At 35.9% G+C, this 25,726-nt stretch overlaps 1 protein-coding gene across 9 annotated transcripts in view; it reads left to right on the top strand.

The window, feature by feature from the left end:
• The window catches only part of cac (calcium voltage-gated channel subunit cacophony), a 248,158-nt gene that overhangs the window by 71,182 nt on the left and 151,250 nt on the right, over positions 1-25,726 (top strand). For 7 of the 9 annotated variants that reach the window (XM_083109912.1, XM_083109909.1, XM_083109915.1 and 4 more), the window contains exons 13-16: positions 1,921-2,039; positions 7,599-7,718; positions 9,452-9,641; positions 23,719-23,831. In XM_083109912.1, coding sequence (XP_082966038.1) covers positions 1,921-2,039; positions 7,599-7,718; positions 9,452-9,641; positions 23,719-23,831 — 542 coding nt within the window. Of the gene's footprint in view, positions 1-1,920; positions 2,040-7,598; positions 7,719-9,451; positions 9,642-23,718; positions 23,832-24,623; positions 24,731-25,726 lie in introns of all 9 variants that reach the window. The other 2 variants (XM_083109913.1, XM_083109914.1) reach the window with 1 other exon arrangement.

Raw genomic sequence — 25,726 nt, 5'->3', positions numbered from 1 at the left:
GTAGTTCCAATTTCGATTAGCCTATCATGATCTTATAGTGAGCTTACATCAAACTTCAAAAAAAATATTATCGATCCTGTTAAACTTTGTGATGAAAGACAGAACATTTAAGTCTTGAAAAATATTATGATCATAATATATGCAAAAACCTGTCAGTTCGGAGGGGCGATCACCCCTGTCACCCTCCCCATGAATCCATGCCTGGTGGGAATCGATAGGGGTAACGGCACCAATATGAGTATTGGTTCAAAGTAGTATCGGCTCAGTCCTACTAAAAACACTAACACCACAACAAACTAACTTTCGATGTTGCAGAGGTATTCTGTTTTGGGCCACACAGTGCCAGTAAGGGAAAAATGTTTTCTCCACCAGGAATCAAACCTGGGATTCCTTAATGTTACCACTAGTGTTGGGAGATATATTGCGATATTGAAAAAATATTGCCCAGGTGATATCAACTGGACAATATATTGTTACGATATTTTGGCTGTATATATCATGCCAGCGATATATCATCATGAAATTTTGGTGATATATTGTCACGATATTTGGCAATTTATATCATGTTGGCGATATATTGTTATATTTTAGCAATATATCATCACGATATTTGGCAATATATATCATGGAGATAATATATCACTGATATCATGGTATGGAAAAATTATCTTTGTAGCTGATCAGTGGTGATTTATTCATTCTTAGTTTTGGACTTTTAACCACTGTGTTATTTTTAAAATTAAAATTTTCAGAATGGAAAAATTATCGTATTGTAAAGTCTGTGATGATATTTTCTTGATGATATATCACGATATCAAATTTCCGATATCGTCCCACTATGCCATCGAGGAAGTGAGCAGCAAAAAGCTGTCACCCTCTAGGTTGATTGAAGATTTATATTGTAATTTGACATGCACTTTAAGGGGATGGTCACTCAGTATCGGATGACAAAGCGACGAAGGAACCATCACTATTTATTCTTCCATAATGAATAGATGTCTTGAGGGTAAACAGTTAGTTCTTGATCACCTTTACAAACTTTTAAACTTTCAATCTGCATTAACACTTATATTAATTGACTGTTTTTGAAAATTTTGATTACTCGTTTGGGGTGATTGTTTACTTTTCAGTGTCAAGTTCAAGGGATAGTCGGAAGAAAAAAAATTCCCACATGTGTATTTCTGGAAAGTGTGGAAATTTTTAGTTGGAAATATGTTGTTGTTATAGATGCATCAACCTTCTTTCATTGTGTGTCGCACGGCCATTCCCTTGCAGAGGGCACCAGCATGTTTAAGAAAGGAAGAGTTGAGAAGTGTGTGCCGGCCGGTATGGAGAACACAGGCATGTTGCAATCGTGGACAAAGGATGAAGTGCAAGCTGTTGTTCTCTACGAATGGTGCGACTTCCAGTATGTCATGTGATGGACAAATAAATGAAATTAAAATGAAAATTTTGATTTTTCTCAACATTGATCCAAGTCTCTTCATCCGTAAACAGGACATGCAGTTTTACGAAGAGGTTTTCTTGAAACTTGTGAAGTGGTACGACAAGTGCCTGAATGTCACTGGGGACTATGTGGAAAAATAGTGTAATGATGCCTCTTTCTGCTCACATCATGTTCTTTCTCCAGAAGAAAACTCTCTGCAGATAGCAGACTAGGGAAACCTTTTTCCCGACTATCCCTCGTAGGTGAAGATGTCCAAATTGGAGGCAGTGGTTGATTGTAATGCAGTTCCATGGTAATTGTTAGTTTTCGATGTCTCGAGGAGGAGTGACATGTTTAAGGAACTATTCATAAATGTTGAATGCAAAATGTCAATATAAATTAATTTTTATTGTAACGATTGTTTTTGTATCATTATGTACACTTAACATGGATTTCATTATTGTACTATTTTGCCTTTCAACTCTTTCTTTTAGCACCAAACGCATGAGTTGGGTAAGGAGATGCAATCATTGCAAATTAATACAGATGGGGGACCTCCAACTGTTGAGATTTGCCCACCTTCACCTTCGGGCAATCCGGATAAGATGAATTTGTAAGTGGACTTAGTTTCTTTATATTGAATGTTATTGTATTTATGCATGCATAACATGCACTTTTTTCCAAAATTTTTGACCCTAAAAACTGAGGTGTATGTTATACATGGAATAATTCTGTCAGCTAGCATGAAACCATGCGTGTGTTTTCGCTAAGTTACTCCATATAACACACACATATATACAGGGCTGTCATGAATTAAGGGGGCACCTTTTCTAGCTTTTCTAGTATTTTTCTTTCCTTTCTATCTTTCTTTACATGACATAATGGAAGAAGTGGATGTTGTTTAGAATGGCAGCAAGTCACCTAAGTATTGAGATATTCTCTATAAAAATATTTGTATGATTTATTTTTCTTAATTTAATTTTTAATAAACTTTATTATTTCGAATAACAAGTGCAGTATGACAATTAAAATGTGGTTATTACTACAGCCCTTGGCCAAATTATTAGATGCACCTCCAAATCTTATGCAGAATTTTAAGTATGTTATTTCTCGTCTAATTTTTTTGTTATTCTCTATTTCTTTTATTTATATTTTATTACATGAAATATTACATTGATTGCATGTGAACCTTAACAAAAAACAACAATCAATTGATACATTAATAGTTACAAATATAATTTCTTACTGTGCTTCTTGAATATTAGCTATATAATATGTACATATGACTGAAAGTCAATTTTAATATTTGGTTGAGCCGCCTTTGGTCTTTATCAGTGCTTGGATTCATCTTGGCATACTATCAATGCATGCTTGTACTGTCTCTTTCATATGAGCATGGTGATTCCACACTTCAATTATTTTTTCAATTAGGCCAATTCTCGTCGTAATTGTTTGCTTTGCCACTTCTTTTTTCACTTGGTACCAAACATTTTCAATTGAGTTCATATCTGGAGAATTTCCTGGCCAGGACAAGAGAGGGACATTTTCACTCTGTAGAAACTGTTTTATTGATTTTGCAGTATGGCATGAGGCTCCATCCTGCATGAATACAAACTGTTCTCCATTTGGGAACCATTCTCTTACTTGAGGTAGCAACTTTCTTCTAAGCACTTCCCTATACTGTTCTTGGCTCATTGTTCCTTGAACCAAGTACAGATGTCCTGTACCTTTGCCACTAATGACTGCCCAATTCAAAACTTTTATTGAATGTTTGACAGTCTGCACAACACAATCAGGATTGTATTTTTCACCTGGACGTCTTCTCAAAAACTGAGATTAATTCCCCAAGGTTTCAAATGTGCACTCGTCACTAAAGCCAACAGATCTCCAAAAGTTCAAATATTTTTCTTTGTGAGCTTTTGCCCAACGAAAACGTTTACGAATCATAGCAGGGGTTAATTTTGGCTTCTTAGCAGGTCTGAGTGCCTTCAGGTTCATATCAGAGAGCCTACGCCTTACTGTTCTTTCAGATGCACGAACACCACTCTTTTCAAGTTTATCTTTAATTTCCTTTGTACTCAAATCTATTCGTGTGGCAAATGTTCTTCAAACAGCGTAAGGATCTTGGAGTAAAAAATGTTTTACGTCCACATCTGTCCTTCTTTTGTGGCTCACACTGTCCACGATATTCAATTTTCTTCTTTATTCGCCTCATTGTTGCTTCAGACACATCAGATTGTCAAGAAATCTCACGATTAGAGAACATTTTTGTCTTTATTAGTGTCTTAATTTCAGCCATCTTTCTCGGTGTCAAGTCACTTTTTTACCCATTACTCCCTAATGTTAATAATTAAATTTAAAAAATATACTAACAGTATACAAAAACAATATCACTGCAAAATTTGGCACAAATACGATTCACTATTCGCAAGACGTCCTCCTCTCAACTCAGCTTGAATTGAACTGCGGCATGTTCGTTCAACAACAAAGACATTTGGTGTTGGTGTTTGTAACAACAGTACCTCCTCTTTTCATATTGTTCATTACAATAATCAAAGTTCAGCCACAAAGAACACTATTGCAACATTTTAAATGTGAAAAGTAAGTGAACTGTTAAAATTGTCCACTGTGTCGAATTACGTTACTATGTATTATTATTACTATTACCATTATTGTTATCAATGTTGTGCAAGAAAGTGCATTTGTACGTATTACTCGTATTTGCCAGGGTTCAAATAACATACAGGAAATTTTTCAGATAACTAATGGTGAATTTTGTATAATTTTCCCCTTCAAAACTATTATTTAAAAAAAAATTGTGCTGCGTCTAATAATATGGCCAGGGGCTGTATTGTAAAGCACTACATAAGAAACTGGAAATTTACTTTAAAGTTGCTTTGAAAACCTGAATGTCTTTATATACAGTAAAAATCTCATTAATCCAGACCCCAATAAGCCGGACTTCGCTTAATCCGGACAGGCACAAAAAAAGAAAAAAAGCAGAATACAAGGTTTTAAATGTGGCTAGAAGTCAACAAGAGAACTTCTCAAAGAAAAGGCTGGTAGCCACTGATGAAATTCTGTTTCCCGCAGACTTTGTACTGTACTGTATAGTGTATAGTGCCCTTTAAATACACCATAATAAACGTGTTTTGTTGCTATAAACTGAGTTTTAATGCACATTCTACTATTTTTTTAGGTTATTTCAGTTAATCCGGACTTTCGTTAAACAGGTCAACTTATCCCCCATTAGTCTGGATTAACAAGGTTTTACTGTATATCAAAATGAGTACATTCCTTGATCCAACATGAGGAAAATAATTTTTGAAAAGTTTGACTTTGTGAATGAACTTTTTTTCTTGGCATTGTGCATTTGTTTGTCATCACTAATACTCAATCTATTATTGTGAGCCCACCCTGGGATTCTCAGTATTAACTCTATCAAGATAGGTCTTCTTCTTCTTCTTCTTCTTCTTCTTCTTGATTATGTCCCTTATCACCTGAACTAAGGCGATCTTGGACAACGGGCTGAAGGGTGAGGACAGACAATGTCTGACAACCCGCACGATATAATCGTTTCACAGACCTTCACCTGAGTATTCCAAGCTCCGTGTCCATCCTCTCCTGGAGGACACGCACCGGACGTCTGCGCTATTTTTGATACGGACTTGACCTTGAGGGTAGACAATGTTGATCAACAGAAGCATGTTTACAACCAGGTATTGTGTTTACGGAGAAATCCGTATAGGAACCACAGGACAGCAGGGCCGGGATTATGGAGTAAAGTCGAAATGGACAAAGGAAATGGTGTTCATATTCTAGCAAGGCACTGATGAAGTGTGGTTCTAACTTGCTCCCATAACGAGCACTGGAAGAAAATATGATTGATCGTTTGGGTATCTGCACCGCAACCGCACGAAGGATTAGATGCTAGGTGCAATCGCACCAGGTGTTGACGAGTTTGTACATGGCCTGTGCGTAGGCGAATTGCAAGGGTTATAACTTCACGAGGCAAGTGCAGAGAACGAAACCAGGGTTGCCTGGTGCCGAGTTGCGCCACCCATTTATAGGTTGTGGCATGGGCAAGTTCGTGAACAGACCAAGCATCCCAATTAGATTGGATTTTTTTCCTTACTCATGGGAGTAGATCGGTGTATGGCAATCGCAGTGGTATAACATGCTCTGCCGCTCGAGCCCTTTTCGCGTAAGCGGCAACTCGATCGTGAAGGACGTTAAGATCGCTATGGCCTTTGATAAACGTAAAGGTCACCCTACGACCCTGTAGACAGATTTTTGAGATTTGCTGTAATATTAAGAAAATAAAGACAGTCATACGAAAAGACGCTGCTCCCGTTTGTGCCAGAGTTTGGAGGACACTTAGTGCGTCCGTCAGAATAAGAGTATGAGGGAAACCCTTGTTGTAGGCATAAATCAAGGCACGAAATATGGCATAACTCTCCACCGAAAATATGGAAATATCGGGTGGCAAGCGATATTGATGAACGTCATCCGTCTCCACTACATAATAAGCGCAGCCCACTTCATTGCCGCTCTTAGAGCCATCTGTATAGATAAAATTTGCAGTGGGCCATCGTTACCAATAAGAATGATGTGGTCCTCTGTCTATGTAATGAATATCCGGGGGTGTGACAAGGGGAAATGGCAGCTGATAAAGCAATGGTTGTGTATATGTAAATGATGTATGATAGGCCACCCGATCTATGTTATAACAATACAGGAAGTAATAGGAGGGATCAGCGGAAGTGAGACCCTGAGCGGTTTCCCATTGACGCTGTATTGCAAATGCCTTGTTGAATGGATGAACGTGCTTTTCCCATGTTTTTAATAAGAAATGGGTAGTAAGCGATTGACGACGTTGCGTTAGGGAAACTTCGTGGCTTTCCATATAGACACTAATGTTAGGACGAGATTTCATTATGCCACGACAAATTCTTAAAGATTGTCGTTGCAAAGCATCCAGTCGTTGTAGATGTCGGACATGAGCTTCACCATATGCGGCTCAAGATAGATCTAAGTGTTTAAACATAAAAAACAATATTTTTAATAAATTCAGATTGCATTAAATATTTCTTCTTTGCTCTGTGGACCTAAGAAGTGCAAAATATAAACTTCATTTAAGTTTTTCAAATACACTATAACTTATTACTATTGAATGAAATTTTTTGACTTTAAGTTTTCATTACATTATAGTGGAACCTCAATTTTACGTTTTTCAGGGAATCAAGCTGGAAAAACTTAAAATGCAGGAAAATCTAAAATCAGGGAAAATTTTATAACATTTAGCTATGTTAGGAATATCAATATTGAACATATAATGTGGGAAAATGTAAAATTGGGGTTCCACTGTACTGACCAAATGGTGCTTCAAACCCTGTGAGATAAGTACATATTAGGTTTTGAATCAAGCAAAGGAGAACATGTATTTCATTACAATGGAACTTGCATGATTTGTGTAGCTATTTTTGGATAACTTCTTGAAATTAATATACAGGGTGTACACAAAGTGTCTGACACATTTTAATTATTAATAAATCAGAAACTAATGAAGATAGAAATAAACTGGTGGCAATGGCAGATAGATGAACTAGAAAAGTTTTATGTCCTGTATCAGTACAATTCTATGTGTTAATTTTGTCACACGGAGAATGTTAAGACGATAATCTATTTTTCAAACGTTTGTCGTGTTTTGAACGAACGCTTGCTGGGAAGATGAATTTGATGTGGTGGTTTGATTCCTTGGCCCCCGAGATCACCTGACAAAAGCCCATTGAATTTTTTTTCTTTGGGGATATGTGGCAGAAATTTTTATGGGTCAAAAGTGATGAACATATGAACTGAAAGCCAGAATAAACAACGCGACAGCAACTGTGGATGTTGACATACTGACCCAAACGTGTGAAAAAAAATTGATAACAGTTTTGACATTCTCCGTGCAACAAAAGGAGCACACATAGAAATGTACCGATACAGGACATAAAACTTTTTGAGTTTATATATATATCATATACACCAGTTAATTTGTATCTTCATTAGTTTCTGATTTATTAATAATTATATTGTGTCAGACACTTTGTGTATACTCTCTATAATCTACTTCCTCTTATTTCGTCTGTTGAACATGTAACTGAATTCTCTTTATTTGTTTCACCAGCAAAGGGAAGAATGGAAAAAAGTCTGATAATCCTGCAGGTGGTGGTGGAGTTGATGATGAAACAGGGCCAAAGCCTATGCTTCCGTATTCTTCAATGTTTATTTTGTCTCCTACAAATCCGTAAGTTATTTTTTGGCAACATTCCTTTAATTATTTTATAAATGATACATTGATAGTTTTACAGGATGTCTACCAGTCAAGAATGTTACAAAAGTCAAGAAAATGTCAAGAAATGTTTACATTATAATGAATTTACATTGTACTTGGATTTGTTAAAATTGAATATTTGGAAATCTAAAATTGTATCGATTGTAAGATTTGTTCACTTTGTTTCTTAATTACATTCTTGTATGCGTGAAGTTTTGTAAAAATATTAAATAAAGTAATGTGGCCATTTCACATCCAGGATGAAGTCTGATGCATAAATTTTTACATGCATTAATAAATAAAGCAAGCCTAAATCTCTTGGTAAAGTACAGCTTCAGTTTACCCTTGTGGTAAGGGTTTTTCATTGAATAAAAATATATATTTTCTTAATTTTGCTTCTGTACTTAAGTAGGGGGCGATTAAATAAATGTTAAGAAAAAAGAAAAAGGTCAAGAAAAAGTCAAGAATTTGGGATTTGTTATTTTGGTAGACACCCTGTTTTAAAACTGCATGGTAGTTGTAATGTATTAACTCTTTTCAGTACATTCAACTAGCATTTTAATTATTTAACGTTCTTTTCCTAATGTAGTCATGGCAAACATAACTGTTGAGTACATAAGAAGAGGTGTTATGTTATTGTAAAGCAAACATGTAAATTAGGTTATAAAATTCTTGAAAGTGCAAGTATTGTAGTTCAGATCTATGTATTTGAAATGTCATATTTAGTTAACTAAAAAGCAATTACACAGTATAATTGTTAGAATTTTATTGGTAGTGTTTCAAGGCTGGTACAGTTAGATGCATTTGTATTCCCTGGAAGCTAAGTTTGCACATAACTATATGCAAAATGCAGTAGATTCTGATGCTACTTAAAGAGTGGCATGCCTAAGAGGGGGGGGTTGATGGGGGTTAAAAAACCCTCCCTTTGGCCTAGTATTCTTTAAAGAAAGAATGTGAAAAGCAGGAAAAGATGTCAAAATGAGGGCTGACTGCTAAAAAAAAAGTATATGTAACCGCTCCTTTCAAAAATCCTGGGCATGCCAGTGTACCTAAAATAATATTTTCCTCAACAGTTTTAGAGGGTTATACAGCATGATAGATGACGAAGATTTTCAATATTACAGTATGATATAATGTATATAATCATGTCATGTAATCAATTAGTTTGATTCAATTCCCAGGAGTGGGCCTCTCTAATGGCGTAGTTGTAATGTTGTCATCTTGTAATCAGAAGGTCCAGGGTTTAATACCCTGTGGAGACACATAGTGGTTGGATCTCACTTTAATCTGTGTCCAGTTTTGGTTATTCTATCTGTGCATAAAGTGGACTTAAAACAACATCTCAAACTCAAATCGTAGGAGTGGGTAAGAGAAGTTGGTGCTGTGCATTGTGTTTAAAATTGTCTATTATCATTCTGTTTGTCTATCTGTGCAACTTGGAAAAACTATCACTGTGTTAGTTTATTCCAGAAAAATTATACGTAGTAAAAATAATTTGGATTATTTGCGACTGAAACAGTCAAAAAGTTTACCAGTTTACTTTCCCTTGGTAGATAAGATTTAGAATAGTGTGAGGGCAAAAGTGGCAAAAAGTAGGGGGTTTGCTGCCCCCCACACCCCCCAGATTGCCGCCACTGTGTTTACATAAGAAACATTTATAACTGCTGTTTTTACGTTGTTTACAATGCCTTTGTTTTCTCTTTCAGACTTCGTAGAGCAGCTCATTGGGTAGTTAATTTACGATATTTTGACTTTTTCATCATGGTAGTTATCAGCCTGAGTAGCATTGCTCTAGCAGCAGAAGATCCTGTAGAGGAAGACAGTCCAAGAAATAAAATTTTGAATTTATTTGATTATGCTTTCACGGGGGTCTTCACAATAGAAATGATTTTAAAGGTAAGGGTTCTATGAATTATACTTAAAATATTGAAATACTCTCATGTAAATTATGTAGAATCCAAATTAGTTTAGCCTGTACTATTGTTTTGAAATTCCCTTTTTGAATTTTCAAATTTTATTCATAATTTGAAGAGAGTAGATAAATATGGAGAAACTAGTACTCACTTTATCCGCAAAACTGTTTTTTTTTCTTCTTTGTTCTATTCATTTCAGTGGCCACTGCCACCATCCTCGTTGGAACTTGTTGTACTGTTGCATTTCCAAAGCCCTTCTCTGCTGTGACATCAAAGTAGCGCACAAACCTAATGCCAAAATAACTGATAAACTAAACAAACACAAACGGTACTTCCTCTCTCCCCTTGATAACCCAGGTGTATATGATGCAGAGTGCGAGTGCAAGGAACATTACATCAGCAGGTCCTTCAGATCTGTCAATGAAGGAATCCAACACCTAACAGATGCAAAAAAAAGCCCAACCCACTACTGGTCTTGCTAAGCACATCAAATACAATAGCCATAAAATACAAAAGGTACAAGTCAAACACACCACTCACACACTCGTAGACATCAAAATCAAGGAAACACATGCCATAATGCACTTCCCACATGAGCTAAACATCAATAGCAGACAGGCACACCACACTTGGATTCCCCTACTACAACAGTTAGCACCGGGAAATAGCAGATGACACGGATGCAGACATACAGTTAACAACAGCGCACCTAGCTGCAGCTGGAGAACTACGAACAATGGAAGCACACGAAGCAACAGTACAACAAGTTCCAACGAGGATGGTGGCAGTGGCCACTGAAATCAATAGATCAGAAAAGATGAAAACAGTGTTGCAGATAAAGTGAGTACTAGTTTCTCCCTTATTCAAATTTTACATACTTTTCTGACACTTTTGGCTAATTGTGATAATTGAAAGCACCCTTGTCCAATTCAGGACTCAAACTGTGAACTGTCAAACTTGTATGTTCTTTGATAGGAAAATATGAATATATATATACAGGGTTAGTCACCTAAAATTACCACCGGAAATATTTCGTAAACAACAATAAATATTGAAAAACTGCTTTCGCAGATATATAGGTATGAGAAGGATTCATGAAATTAATGGACACAATACGTTCAACTACATAAGGAAATACGGCTTTCAACACAAACTTAGTTGTTTTTTTAATGGAAACTCCATTTTATTTTCAGCTCATTTGAAAGTACGGAAAAAATCATTAAGAATGGTGTTTGTTACATTGTAATACGTCAAGTGGTTCTCAAGTAATTGTAACATGAAGTTGATGCTTGAAACAAACATTCTCACAAGTTGATTTGTATGTCGTAACATACATATCCCCCTTTTTACGTCATTCGTGTATCATAAGAAACATGTTACTGTTTTGCATACTACGTGTTGTGCCTAGGAAAGTTGTTACGTTCCAACAACTGCGGGTTACAGTAAAATGTGTAGTTTATACATAAGTAAGCTTTGACAAATTATCTAAAAGGTTCTGATAAATATTTCTGAGTTAACAAATATTTGTACATTAAAAAGTATAAATTTTAAACTTTCCGCCATTAGTTACATTCATAAAGGTTAGTACATTAACATCTTTCTAATTTTTTATTGGCGTTCATTCATTTACGTCATAATTTTTAGTACATCAGAACAATCAACTCTTCGCATTTGGTAATGAGAAATCTTTAAGTTTTCAACTTTTATACTTTGCACCTTATAAATTGCACCTTTCAAATTGATTTAACAAATTTATGAAATAAAGCATAGTACACTGATTAACCAGACGTTTGTATGTACGTCAGAACTGTTGCTAAGAAAATAGTATTTTTAAACTCTGAAAAGGCCTAGATGTTACTTATCTATGGCGAGTGTAGGAAAAATGCAGCACAAGCATGCAGGCTGTATGCACGACGGCATTTGTGCTTGGTTCTGTGGACAGGCATAGTGGGTATGCACCTTCTGCACTCAACTTCACGTTACAATTACTTGAGAACTACTTGACGTATTACAATGTAACAAACGCCATTCTTAATGATTTTTTCCAGACTCTCAAATGAGCTGAAAATAAAATGGGGTTTCCATTTTAAAAAACTAAGTTTGTGTTGGAAGCTGTATTTCCTTATGTAGTTGAACGTATTGTGTCCATTAATTTTGTGAGCTCCTCACATACCTATATATCTGCGAAAGCAGTTTTTCAATATTTATTGTTGTTTACGAAATATTTCCGGTGGTAATTTTAGGTGACTCACCCTGTATATATTAGGAATGTGACCAATTAGTCGGTACACTATTGGTATCGGCTGATATAGGCATATCAGTGCATCGGTGTATTGGTAAAATTACTGATTATTTTATCGATCTGATATACTATCTATAAATATCTTATAATTTACTGCAAAATTCTGCCATTTTGTAATAATTTTTTATCGATAATCTCAGTGTTCTACTTTTTAAAAAAGTAAATGTCTCAATATGCAACCTCTTTTGCACTGCAGTCATCTGGAAACAAACATTTATTAAGGTCAATGAACTATTCAAGTTCTTTAAGGACCATTTGGAATTTTATATCGGATCGGTAGAATATCGTTTATTGGTATCGGTAAATTTTATATCAGAACCTTATCGGTATTGGCCGAAATTTCATACCAGTCCTTCCCTAATATATATGTTTTATATTTCACTGTCCAACCTTTACTAGTGGTCATATTAATGTAATAAATGTGAGAATCACTAGATTAAACAACTGTAAATTTTGGCTCTCGGAGAAACTACCTTGTTTATTGAACACCAAAGTTCCCAGTTTCAAGTCCCGGTCTGGGCATGGATGGTTGTCAATTACAAAAAGTACCAGAAAACCAACAGAAATAAATAAATAAACCAAAACATTAAAATTTATTGTCTAGAATTTTGTTTTGAACATTTTAAGCTGCTTTTCTGTATCTTTGTATTAACCCCTTCCCTGCAGCGGCCTTGAAGAGAAGTGTGACCAAAAAAAAAATCATCTATATATAGCCTAGATGCAACCGCAAATTCGTGTCTTCATAAATAATGCAAAAACTAACTATAAAAAGACTTGCCGCAAAACGAAGTTAAGAAAAACAATCTATATATAGACTATATATAAACATTCCATGTTAGGTAAGGTCAAAGGTATGCCTTGAATACATGGCATATTCTCGATCTCAGCCATTTTGATCAGGTTCAATTCCCGGTGGAGGCACATAGTAGTTCAGATCCCACTTTAAACTGTACGTCCAGTCCCGATTAGCCTTACTGTGCATAAAGTGGACTTAAGACACCAATTCAATCAATCAGGCATTTTGGAGGTGATGTTATCTGCACCATGCTCTGGCCCCTTTACCCTTCAGGGTTGCCCCCAGGTACACAATGATTTGAGGCTGTGTGAGCCCCAGAGCCACTTTTATGCAGGAACTAGGCTGGCAAAATTTCGACCTCAGAACACCCACCCCAGGAATTAAACCTGGGTCTCCCACTTTGCAGTCAGATACCCTATCAACTACACCACCGCGGCTCTAATTCCAGATTGCAAAAAAAATATTTTTCAGGAACTGACAAGGCATCAACAATGGATTTTTTTATTGTCAATAGCCCACATAAACTAATAATAGCATGAAAAAGTAGTGTCTATAGATATTACTTCCCGCAATAGGAGAACCGTTAATTCTGAAATACCATCCATATACAGACACTCCGCAAAAAAGGCCCAATTTTAGAGAGTCTATATTAGAGTACTGCATTTGACCACTTTCGCTCACCCGAACTCGATTGAATTTCCCACACTCAAGTGTGATTCGCTCGAATATATAGAATATCAAATATCATTTCAATGTGACAATAATCGTACAAATATATGTGTGAAATTAGTGATGGTAGTTTCAGCCCATAATCATCTATTCCTTTTGATATATTGCTATGTATTAGTAAGATAGGCTAAATTACATTTTAACATGGAGATGATGACAATGTTCACTTTAGTTTCAATTTCACTGCATCTTTGACTTCACGATCCATATTTGAAAGCCCACTACCATAGACAAATTATGGTTGTATGTGAAATACTGGGAATGTCATCCGTGCAAACTATTAGAGGATCGAGCAAAAAAGCCTCGATGCAGCACTCTTGTCTATATATATCTCTGCCACAATTAATGGGTCAATGGTGACTACATATATGGATGTAGTGACATAATGCATTATTATTTATTTAAAATGCAGAAAACTTGTGCAACCCTACATACCGATTGATTAAATTATACTCCCAACTACCGCAAAAACCAAACCTACTTAGAGATAATATCAGCAACTCAAATATGGCCATTTTTCCAAAAATTACTACATCGGTGATAATTTGAGCACTAAGGGACCTCAATCAAACATCCCTATGGAAAATCTAGCCTTTTTCATCAAACATGCAGATGAAACTATGGGTGATTTCATGTGTGAACTTTCTGCATAAAAGTGGCTCTGGTTCACCGTGCCTCTAATCAGTGAGTACCTGAGGCAACTGGAGCATAGTGATCACATCAACTCCACCATGGCCAAGATCAAGAATCTGTGGAGTTCTACCTCCACACCCCTATGTGCCTTCATGGCAGATCACACTTCACAGGGGATAGCTTTACCTCTTTTTAGTAACACTTCTTTTACTTACAAGTTGTCAGGATGTGCTATGAAACCAGGGTTCCTAGGTTCAAATACTGGTAAGGCATGAAAGTGTCATGTCCATCCCCTGTTTCATCATTTAATCATTCCTCATTGTTGTGTATAGCCCAAGAGGTAGAAAATCAGCATACAGTAGCAAATACTGTTGAACCACGATTTTATGTTTTTATGAAAAAAACTTAAAATCTGGGAAAATTTTATAGCATTTTCTCTATTGGGACTATGAAGATTGAATGCATAATGTGGGAAAATGTTAAACTGGGGAACGTAAAATCAGGATTCCACTGTATGTGTAGGAATCCTTGATCTTTGTTTATCAAGTCAATAACTATGTATAGATCCACCAACTCATCTGAAACCCTTGCAGGGGAGCAGTGGTGCTAGTGTTGCTAGTTAAAGTTACGGCGAAGCCTGTAGTTCACATATTTTCTGAGGTTTCAGAAAGCTTGGTGAATCTATAGTCTGGTGTCCATTGATTTTTAAAATAACCTTTCAAAAAAAAAGGGTGGGGAGGGGTCAGCCATATAGATGCGATTAATACCAACAAAACATTACACAACAAAATCCATAATGAGCCTGCTCGTTGGCATAGTGGTAACATCATTGTGTTGCAATCAGGGGGTTCGATACTCGGTGGAGACACACAGCACAATGTTTCGGATCCGACTTTAAACTGTAGGTCCAGCCCCGATTAGCCTTTCTGTGCATAAAGTGGACTTAAAACATCATCACCAACAATTCAAACAAAATTCATAAAAATAATTTAATATCTCTGGAAGAAAATGAAGAAGTGCAAAGTTGGATAGCATAACTTCAATTTTGCATCTTCAATATTACAAAGATGGTATTTAGGAGTGCATTGTAACCAGATCAGATTTTTTTTTTAATGTTTCTAGTTGACCACGTAAAGGAACAAAGCACTACTTAATTTTTAACTATAGATAAATGAAGTAAGAAGACTTCAAACTTGCTTTTTTTATGGATTAGGTGAATAATACATAGTAGTTATTATATGTACATGATGTATGTCTTAATTACTTTTATGAATGATTATTTGTCTTCACAGAAAAAATATAATGTTTCCTGTTCTCAATGTTTGTAGTATCCAATAATTTATTACTTAATATATTGATAATTGCTTTTGATTTTTTCTAATTATGTGTAATATATGTAATCTTGTATTCTGGTAAAATTGGCTTGGTATACATGAATATATATCTATTTATTATATTCCTCAAATAATTTATTTATTTACTTAATGATGTCCAGCTTATTTATTTAGGTATTTACAGTGACAAAATATCCTATGAAGCCTTGGAGGCAGTGCTTCATCTACAATATTATTTTTTCTAATGTATTTTATTTACATTACCTTCAATAAAATTAAGCCATACAGCATGCTATGCTATTTAATATAAACTACACTAGTTTCTAAACCTGTAATAACCAATAAATTTTGAAGTAAATATTGTATTCCACACTCTTTATGCAGAGCAATAAGTCATCACATAAATACGGCTCTATCCATCAAATTCCCTACCCATTAATAAAAAGAATAGAAGATAATTAACATTTGCACTGTAGGGTGAACAACTTGTTTTTTGGGGGGAAGAGGGTGTTGGGTTCTACCTGGGTTACATCCTTATCATAGCAGAAAAAAGATAGTCATAGTTAATATGATATTACTTTAATAAAACAGATATAAAATTACATTTCCATGTCAATAAATTTACAGGATTTGTCCAATAAGTGTCGGGACTGAAGTCATAAAAAGAAATTTATTGAAGATATATGTACAGTGTGTTAACAGTCTTCAAAATATGACCCTCCTGCATCAATACACCACTGCCAGTGCTTTTTCCACTCTTCATCGCCCCTGGAAGTCGGCAACCGCAAGACTGTTCAGGCACCCTGTCGAAGCTGCTTCGACCACCTCAATCATCCCGAACTATGTCCTTTCGGGCTCCTTTGGATCCGAGGGAACAAATGAAGTCAGGGGGAGCCATATCTGGACTGTAGGGTGCTTGCGGCAGCGTTGCCATATTGTGTTTGGCCAGTGCCTCCCTCACAATTAGCGACGTGTGACTGGGTGCATTGTCATGATGCAGCAACCAGGAATGGGCGATCTCCTTTCAGAATCAAATCATCGGTCACAATTGAATGCACAGTGGATTTCAGTAAATTTAACTCCTGTGCTATCAAACTAACACTTAACCGGTGATCACTGTTCAGAAGTTCTCGTACTTTGGCCACATTTTCAGCATTTCAGATTGATGTCAGACGTCCAGCGTGTTGTTCATCTTCGACATCTTCCCGGCCATCTTTGAATTTTTTATGCCAATCAAAAACACGCATTCTGGACATGGCTTCATCCTTGTAAGCCTCACTGATCACATCAAAAGTCTGCATAGCAGATTTGTTCAGTTTAACGCAAAATTTGATGGTTCAACGTTGCTCGATGGTTCGCTACATCTTGACTCTCGATGCAAACTCTAAACACACTTTCACTTCAGGCGCGACCTACACACTCCAAAGGCTTGGAGGCAACTGAGCTGGGTCTCCTAGCTCACGTGACATCCTGCAATACTGATCCCACTCCCAGTGACCACCCACCATCTCTTCCCATTGGCCGGACAGAATCATTCCCGATACTTATTGGACGAACCCTGTATAAGAAATAATTATTTCGGAAAGTTCAAATATTATTATTTATACAACCAATTAACACAAGTATCAATAATAATTGATGGTTTATTTTACTTCACTTTTCTGCCACTTTTAGCTAATTGATGATGAAAATGAGTGATGATATGATGAAATTGATGAAGGGACAGTTACAAGGAACACCAATGCCAAGACCGGGATTCGAACCCAGAACCTCTGACATCTTAGCATGGTATGCTGATCACTCTGCCATGGAGGCTGACAAGTATCAATAATAAAACTAATTAAGTAAGTTAAGTGGTTGACTTGATCCCACCACTGAAGTTCCCAGCTTCTAAACCTAGTGTGTCCATGGATGTTCTTTGTGAGAGTTCCTTTCATCATATCGTCATTCATTATCATTGTCTCGATTAGCTCAAACTGAGAGAAACACAAAGCTTAATAACAAAGTGCAAATACAAATTGCAAACTATATGATTAATTCATAATTGGGAAAAGAGACGCTGTAGTATATAAATATGGAGAAACTAGTACTCACTTTATCCGCGAAACTGTTTTTTTCTTCTTTGTTCTATAAATTTCAGTGGCCACTGCCACCATCCTCGTTGGAACTCGCTGTACTGTTGCTTGATGTGCGTCTTTTGTTCGTAGTTCTCCGGCCACCGCTTGGTGCACTGTTGTTAACTGTACGTCTGCGCCCATGTCGTCTGCGCCCATGTCGTCTGCTGCTATTTCCCAGTGTTAACTGTTGTAGTAGGGGAATCCAAGTGTGGGGTGCCTGTCCGCTATCAATATTCAGCTCATGCGGGAATTGCATTATGGCATGCATTTCCTTGATTTTGGTGTCTACAAGTGTGTGGGCAGTGTGTTTGAGTTGTACCTTTTGAATTTTATGGCTATTGTATTTGATGTGTTTAGCAAGACCAGTAGTGGGTTGGGCTTTTTTTGCATCCGATAGGTGCTGTTGTATTCTTTCCTTGACAGATCTGATGGATCTGCCAATGTTTTAGCATTGGGTTTGTGCGCTACTTTGATGCCATATGGGAGAAGGGCTTTGGATATGCGGTTGGATGTGGTGGGATGGTAGGGGAAAGCAAACCATTTATATTGGTTGTTGGAGGTTGATTGTGGCTGGGTTTCTTGTGGGTGGTGAGGGTGCCTGACCTGTATTTCCACTTTACTGCACCAAGTGGAAAGTTGTGCTTCTGTGTAGCCATGTTTCAAGGCTTTTTCAGTGATGGTGGCTATCTCTTCTTGTAGATCCTCTTCTCTGCAGCAGTAGGAGAAGGCTCTTCTATAAAAGTTCATCCACACGTTATCTTTTTGTTTGGAGGTATGGCTAGAGAGAGTGTGTATGTACTGGTTGTCTGCATCCGGTTTCCTGTAGACAGTGGTTATGAATTTGTTAAGTGCACGGCTGATTGAGATATGTAGGAAGTTGATCTTACCATGTTCCTTTTGTTCTACGGTGAAGTTGAGCCTGGGATAGATGCTATTTAGTTTGTTCACTAGAAGGTTTAGTTCTTCTGCCTTCTTGTAAATGACTATTGTGTTATCTGCGTACCTTCCATATCAGATGTATTGCAGTTCTGGAGTGCGAAGTATCTCTCTTTCAGCTAGGTGCATGACCATGTTGCCTAAAGGAGCTGACAGCGGATTGCCCATCACAAGGCCCTCTGACTGTTTGTAGAATTTATCCTCAAACTGAAAGTACTTGTGTTTTAAACAAACTTCCAACAGCCTGGTTGTTTCTTGACCTCTAGAGCAGGGATTCTGTTTATTGTCAGCCATCTTTCAACTGAATGCAGAGCTAGGTCTATGGGGATTGAATTGTACATATCTACTATGTCAGTGCTGACTAATTTTGCACTGTCAGCTTGTACTATTTAGGTTACGGGATTTTTGGCATCAGCACTGTTGCGGAACACACATGTTAGTTTGTGGTTGAACTGAGATATTTTGCTTTTAAGCCAGTTGGTTAGGTGGACTTTGGGGTGATTGAAGCCAGCTATAATAAGGCGCATGGGGATTCCAGGTTTATGAGTTTTGGGAATGCCATAGGCAATGGCAGGTGAAAAAGGAGGGGGGGGGGTTGAGAAGGAATTTATGGTCTTGTTCACTTAGTATAAAACATGATTTCACTGCATTTTTCACAATTTTATTGTACCTGTCTGTGGGGTCCTTTGTGATAACACTTTATGAGTCACTGTTTAGTTTGTCTTTTACTTTTTTAGAATATTCGCCGTTGTGCATAATTACAAACTGGTTCGTTTTGTCGGATTTTAAGCACGAAACTTCATTGGTGTTCAGCCATTTGCCAAATTCAGAGAGGACTGAAGTGATTTCTTGGTGCACTCGATTAGGTTTCCTGGTTTCACTGCTGGTCATCACTTTTTGAAAAATCCCGGCTGCTGACGTTCTGATGTTTTCTGAATCTTGGGGTTTGGGGGCAAAACAAGCTGCTTCATAACATCGTAAATCTATTGAATCTCTCGATCCCTAGCAAATTCAAAGAACTCCTTGCCTACGGTGATAATTTTAACGTACAAAACAGTAAGCTCCCCACCCTCGAGCTCACATGTGCGGCAGAAAAGGCAGCAAATTGAACAAACAAAAACAGCTTCATGGAAAAGTAAGTACTAATATTTCTCTGTATTTGTAAAGTTTCTAAACATCATTATTTTCTTTCACAATAATGTACATTAATGCATTGTTCACTTGCTACTTCAATATTACAAAGATGCCTTTTAGGAGTGCATTGTAGTGTGTGACTTTAGGCATACCATTGAGGATTTGTGTGAGAAATATAATTTCTGTGAGGCTGTGAGTGAAACAGGTTGCTCTAAGTAGGTGTTAATTGTATTTTATAAAAAGTAGTACTGAGAGCTGTAAGAATTTGCCATTCTCAAGAAGAAATTCAGTTTTCCAGGCATGGGATTCTTTTTCCTTTGAATTCACGTTTTAAATTGTAGAGCAAAGAAACACAGCAGTTGAAGCTTTTCATACCCTTGTACCATTGTAAGAATCATGAGTTAGCATCTCTTGATATTATTTTTACATATTATGATTTACATTCACTAATTGAAACTGTAAACTCTATCCATAATTTTTTTTAACACTATTGTTTCTGGTTTCCTATAATTTATATTGTGAAAGTCAAACAATTGAAGGGTTCGAGTGTATAACATGGTAAGTGACAAAATGCAGGTTTCGAGATATTGAAAGTTGATGTTTCAAAATAATTTGATTTACAAATTAAAATAAACTTCTAAATTATTTACAGCTACTATGATTCACTTGTATGTTTACTATCATGCAAACATGATATTTCATCCAAATTTTTTTTTTCCCGGTGGTACTACGTGCGATTTGTTTGAGGGTTTTTCAAGGAATTGTTGTAGTTACCATGATTTACATGCAACAATATTATCAAAATGCGTGATCAGATACCACTTTATTCAAGCTCACTTATGATGTCAGTTCAATAATATTTTGACATTAGAAATTTTATAGCAACCATAAGAATTTGTAAGACAGAAATGAAAGCCTTTAATAAAAATAATGTTATTCAATAAACAATAACGTGAGCTGCATGTTGTAAAAAGTTTTTGTTTTCTTATGTCTATGACTGAAATGAACACCATTAGAAAAGTAGATTTCATCATTTTTTTACGTTAGTATTTAAAAAATAAGCTCTGAATGCTTGTGATTAAAAATAATTTCCTTATATCTATATGGAGATATTAATATTCATAAAAAAATGTTTATATATGAGCGGTTTTTCAGCTTCACATATCTACTTAACACACAGAGAGGCTCTATTTATTACCTCAGCAATCAAAGCAGAATGCGATTCACAAGCCTCTCTTGATACAAAGCTGTGTTACGTAAGCAATAAGCAATTTATACATAAAATAGGGATGGCCTCTTTTTTTCGAAATATTGAAAATCTAAAAATCATTTCTTCGAAAATGAAAAGTGGAAGTACGAAAAAAAAAGATTTTTCGGGAAAAACTATTTTTTTCAAAAAACGAAACACGTTTTTTTCTTTCGAAAAGCGATTTTTTTCTTCTAAAAACCGAAAAACAAAAAATCGAAAAATTTCATTTTCGAAAATCGAAAAATATTTTTTTCGAAAAGACCATCCCTAGTTTAAATCTTCATCTTCAAGAAAACAATTACCGGCCCCTATGGCAGAGTGGTTAGGAAATTGCACTATGATGCCAAGGGTCCCAGGTTCGAATCCTGGCCTGGGCATGGATGTTTTTGAGTGCTTATTCATCAATTTCATCATATCATCTCAATCTTCGCAAATAAGCCAAAAGTGACACAAGACGCGAAGTAAAATAAATGAAATCAACGAAGAAACAATTATTACCTTGTAACTTTCTGTTGTATTTTTCATTAACTTGACATGTTTGTAAAGAATGATTTCAAATGTACACAGGGCTTAAGTTTTTAATAGTTTACACTGATATTTAGCTCTTATGGATTAAAAAAGTTATATTTCGAACCAAGAAGAAGAGATATTTCAATATCAACAATAAAATAACTTGCTTTCGTCAAAGCCACACATATCATAAATATGAAAGTTAATTCAATTACAAATACGTTATTAGGTCCACCATAAAAATATTATAACTTTTTAAATGTGCATTACAGATTTATGAAAGAAATATTTTGTAGAAAAACTAAACTGTTCCAAATGATTGATATGATTCACATCAAATACATATTCCTTAAGTGTAATACATTTTTGACGTTGCTTGTAAGGCATGGTATCTAAAAGCTGCCTTTAATGTGCATACCCAATTAAAAATCAAACGAATTTCTATGTGACTGCAGTTATTTATATCTAGTAGAAGAAAAGTATGTGCTTCTCTACTAGATCGCAGTTCACATCCAGGTACGAGAGTAAAATTTAATTCGAAACTGCCATTATGAGCACTGCTGCATGTAAACAATGGTATCTACAGTAGATACCACGTTTTACATGAAATAGAATGTACGTGGCCATGCACAGTTTTAGTTGCATTTTTGATTGGCAACCTCTTCATTCTCCTCATAGTCAGTGGTACATATTCCGGGTCATTATGGGAATCATATACACTTTCTAACTCTTTTCTCATCTTTGCTGGTGCCTCAATACTCGCGAACTTTCTTAGACATGTTGCAATTCAGTAACAGCTGTTTCGTCACAATCTTTGCTACTTACCATACTATACATGAAACAACTGGTAGATATCATAACTTTCAACACATCTAGCTCTGTCATCTGTTGACGAAACGAAATACTTCGAGTATGATTCGACTCCATTTATGATGGACTTCACGATGCACAGTGTAACTCAAAAATGACCAAAATGTCACTTACCATGTTTTACACCCGAGCACTTCAATTTATTTTGTAAATTACAATGGGCCTACCTGGTGACATAGTGGTAATGCAATGGGTCACTGGTTTGATCACTAGTGGAGACATGTTGTAGTGTGGTTCAGATCCCATTTCAAATAACAGCTCCAATTGCAACAAGTCTATCTGAGCATAAAGTGGGCTTAAAAATAGTCTTGGCAAACTTTAAGTAAATGGCGACAGCAATTTACTGAAATTGATAGGACTAAAATAATTTCATTTAATGGATGAGATACACTACAATTCATTGGCACAAAAACAAAACCTAACACACTTTGTAATATACTACATTACATAATTGCTACTCTCTCATCATTACAACTAGCACAGGCAAAACTTTGTCTATGATTTGATGTAAATCTTTATGCATTATAAAGTTTCCCATTACCTTCTATTTGTCATTGTGTGAGAGATGGGACAGGTTAATGTGTATTCTATCAATATTGGCCAATATCAGCATCACAGTTTTATATGTAAAATTGTAGATACTTTACGTACCCTATATATTCATAAATCGCCTGCAATTTAGTGAAAATTCTGCCATTTTGTTAAATGATTTTATGAATATTGTGGTATACTTATAAAGCATTGGTTTGTAAAGTAAAGAGTCTAAATAGATAGATTTATTTTCTAAGAGAGAACCTATTGCTGTCATATAGTTATCAATAATGGAGTTGAATGAACTAATGAATCTGCATAGAACATTGGAAATTTTGTATTGGATTCGCAGAATATTGATTAGGAATGGACCAATTACAGATTTTTGCCAATACTGATATAAACTGCACCAACATTGATAACCAGTATTATACTGATCCAGCATAAGTTCCAGAACATGAATTGTTCAGTTACCTCCTTAATTATTGTATGTGGCCAGGTGATAGCAATAGGTTTTGCCTTTAAAAGGAAAACTTTGAATTTCGACATTTACTTTACAAAACTTGGCCATATGAATTATAAGTTCATGCTCAAAAAAATAACAATAAAATTGGCAGAATTTTGCACTAAATTGCAAGCTATTTATAAATGTATGAGGGCAGTAAAACTATTAGTAATTAACCGATATACTGATATGTCTATATCGACCAATACCAAGACAGTACCAATTAATCTGCCCCATCCCTAATATTGGTACCATTGACAGTGAAAAATACCATATCAATCCACCCCTAATATGTATGTTGTTCCCCACATTCTTTGATGCTTAAAATTGACAGGTTTTAGCCGAATATTGAAACAGGTATTACCATACTTACACAAGGACATATTTTGATGTACATGTATATATTCATTTCAGATTTTAGATCTGGGTATAATTTTACACCCAGGATCCTATTTACGTGAATTTTGGAACTTTATGGATGCTGTTGTCGTAGTGTGTGCTGCAGTCTCTTTTACATTTGACATGATGTGAGTAAAGGAGTATACGCTTGGTCTACGGTTACAGTCTTGTAGATTAGCAGAGGGAGTTAGGTGCATCTTAGGGTTGCATATGTAGTGGTATTGTTTTATGAATTAATACCAGATTAATTTTCCCCCCTCCTAACATTTGCTTGCTTCTTGCATCAAGGAATGTAGATTTTCTATTGTTTTCCTATCTTTTTGCCTAACATTTTACGAACTTACGTCACATTGCTTATAGTCAGTATTGATGAAATAGCCCCACAAATAGTTTCATTGCATACAAGTACCTTCCTTATTATTATTATTTCTTTTTTGCAAGTTATTTCAGATGAGTTCTGCTTGACATTAATAAAAGTATCTCATTTCAGTTGTAGTGGATGATATAATACTCATGCATTTTGTGTTTATTCATAAAGTTATTAATTTATTTTAAAACTAAATCTACCGCATTTAATTTTCAGTGATAATCTTTGCATTTGCATTTGGTTTGCAAGTACAAAACTCCTTATGACCGGAGAATGTTAGAGTATTTGTAGTAATGAACAATAGTTGGTATGCCGTTTCAGGTCCATGTATGCAGCATATTCAAGATTGTGATGTGTTTTCTGCTTTTATTTCATGGCTATAGTAACATGGCTAGATCTGCTACTTTATTTCTTTCTCCATTTTTATTTTGTTGAAATAAAAATATGCAAAATATCTCGCGGACATAGCCGAGCTGGAATGCTAACAGCAATCTGACAATTGCTTTTTATCTGTTTTTTTCTATTCGAATTATGATTTCTTTTTATTTTCTAGGTGATAGATTTAGGTATAGTATTTCATCCGGGCTCCTACTGTAGGGACTTTTGGAATATTCTAGATGCCATTGTTGTTATCTGTGCCCTTCTGGGCTTTACATTTTTGTGAGTATAAACAATGCTCCAGTGAGTGGCATGAGTATTCCTTACTTGCTGTATACAAGAGTGCACCCTTTGATATAACTACCTGTGTTGTTTTAACTGCTAATATTTATTGTACCACAATACGGATTACTTTCATAACTGAAAAATGAATTAGGAGATGTACTTCGGGGGCTGGTTGTGCCCATCATCATGAAAAAATGCACGCAGGCTTAAAACTGTAGCTCCTTGGAATATGTATCGACCCCCGTGGCAGAGTGGTTGGCACATCGTGCTATGATGCCAGGGGTCCCAGGTTCAAATCCCAACCTGGGCATGGATGTTTGTGAGTGTCCATCAATTTCATGTCATCACTCATCCCATCTTCGCAAATTAGCCAAAAGTGGCACAAGCAGCAAAGTAAAATAAAGCAAATCAATCAATAATCAACCTTGGAATCTGTGCAAAGGCCAGAATGAATGTGTCTTCCCAATGGCTTGAAAGCAAGGGATCCCAGGTTCAATGCCCAGTGGAGGCACATTTCATAGTGGTTTGGATCCCACTTTAAACTGTAGGTCCCATCCCGATTAGCCTATATGAGCATAAACTGGACTTAAAAGAACAAATATAAACTCTGATAATTTCAGAGTATGATGTATTTGTTACAAAACCTTGCTATCTTTCTCAACCTTCCTCCTGCCACAAAAATTACAGGTGGGAAGGGTGGAGAGGAGAAAGAAAAAGTTGCATGACCAGCACAACAGCATTGTGGCAAATTCTTTGATAGTACAGCTTGAGAAGATATATCAATTTAGAAATGGAAATTATATCAAATGTAATATCAAGATAAGTGCCCTATTATTTAATACCATTGCATTTTTCTAGGTCTGGGTTTCTGAATGTATTATGCAGGAAAACATTTTTAAAAAGATTGACTGTATTACCGGGGTTTCACCATATTTCACATTGCTGCCTGTATTTTCAAACATGCAATTCCAATTCTTAACAGTAACTTCTTTA

Source organism: Lepisma saccharinum, chromosome 23 (genome assembly GCF_977018435.1).
Source record: "Lepisma saccharinum chromosome 23, izLepSacc3.1, whole genome shotgun sequence".
NCBI classification, from domain to species: Eukaryota; Metazoa; Arthropoda; class Insecta; order Zygentoma; family Lepismatidae; genus Lepisma; species Lepisma saccharinum.
Note: the sequence above shows the minus strand (reverse complement) of the source record. Positions and strands in the feature narration are given on the sequence as shown.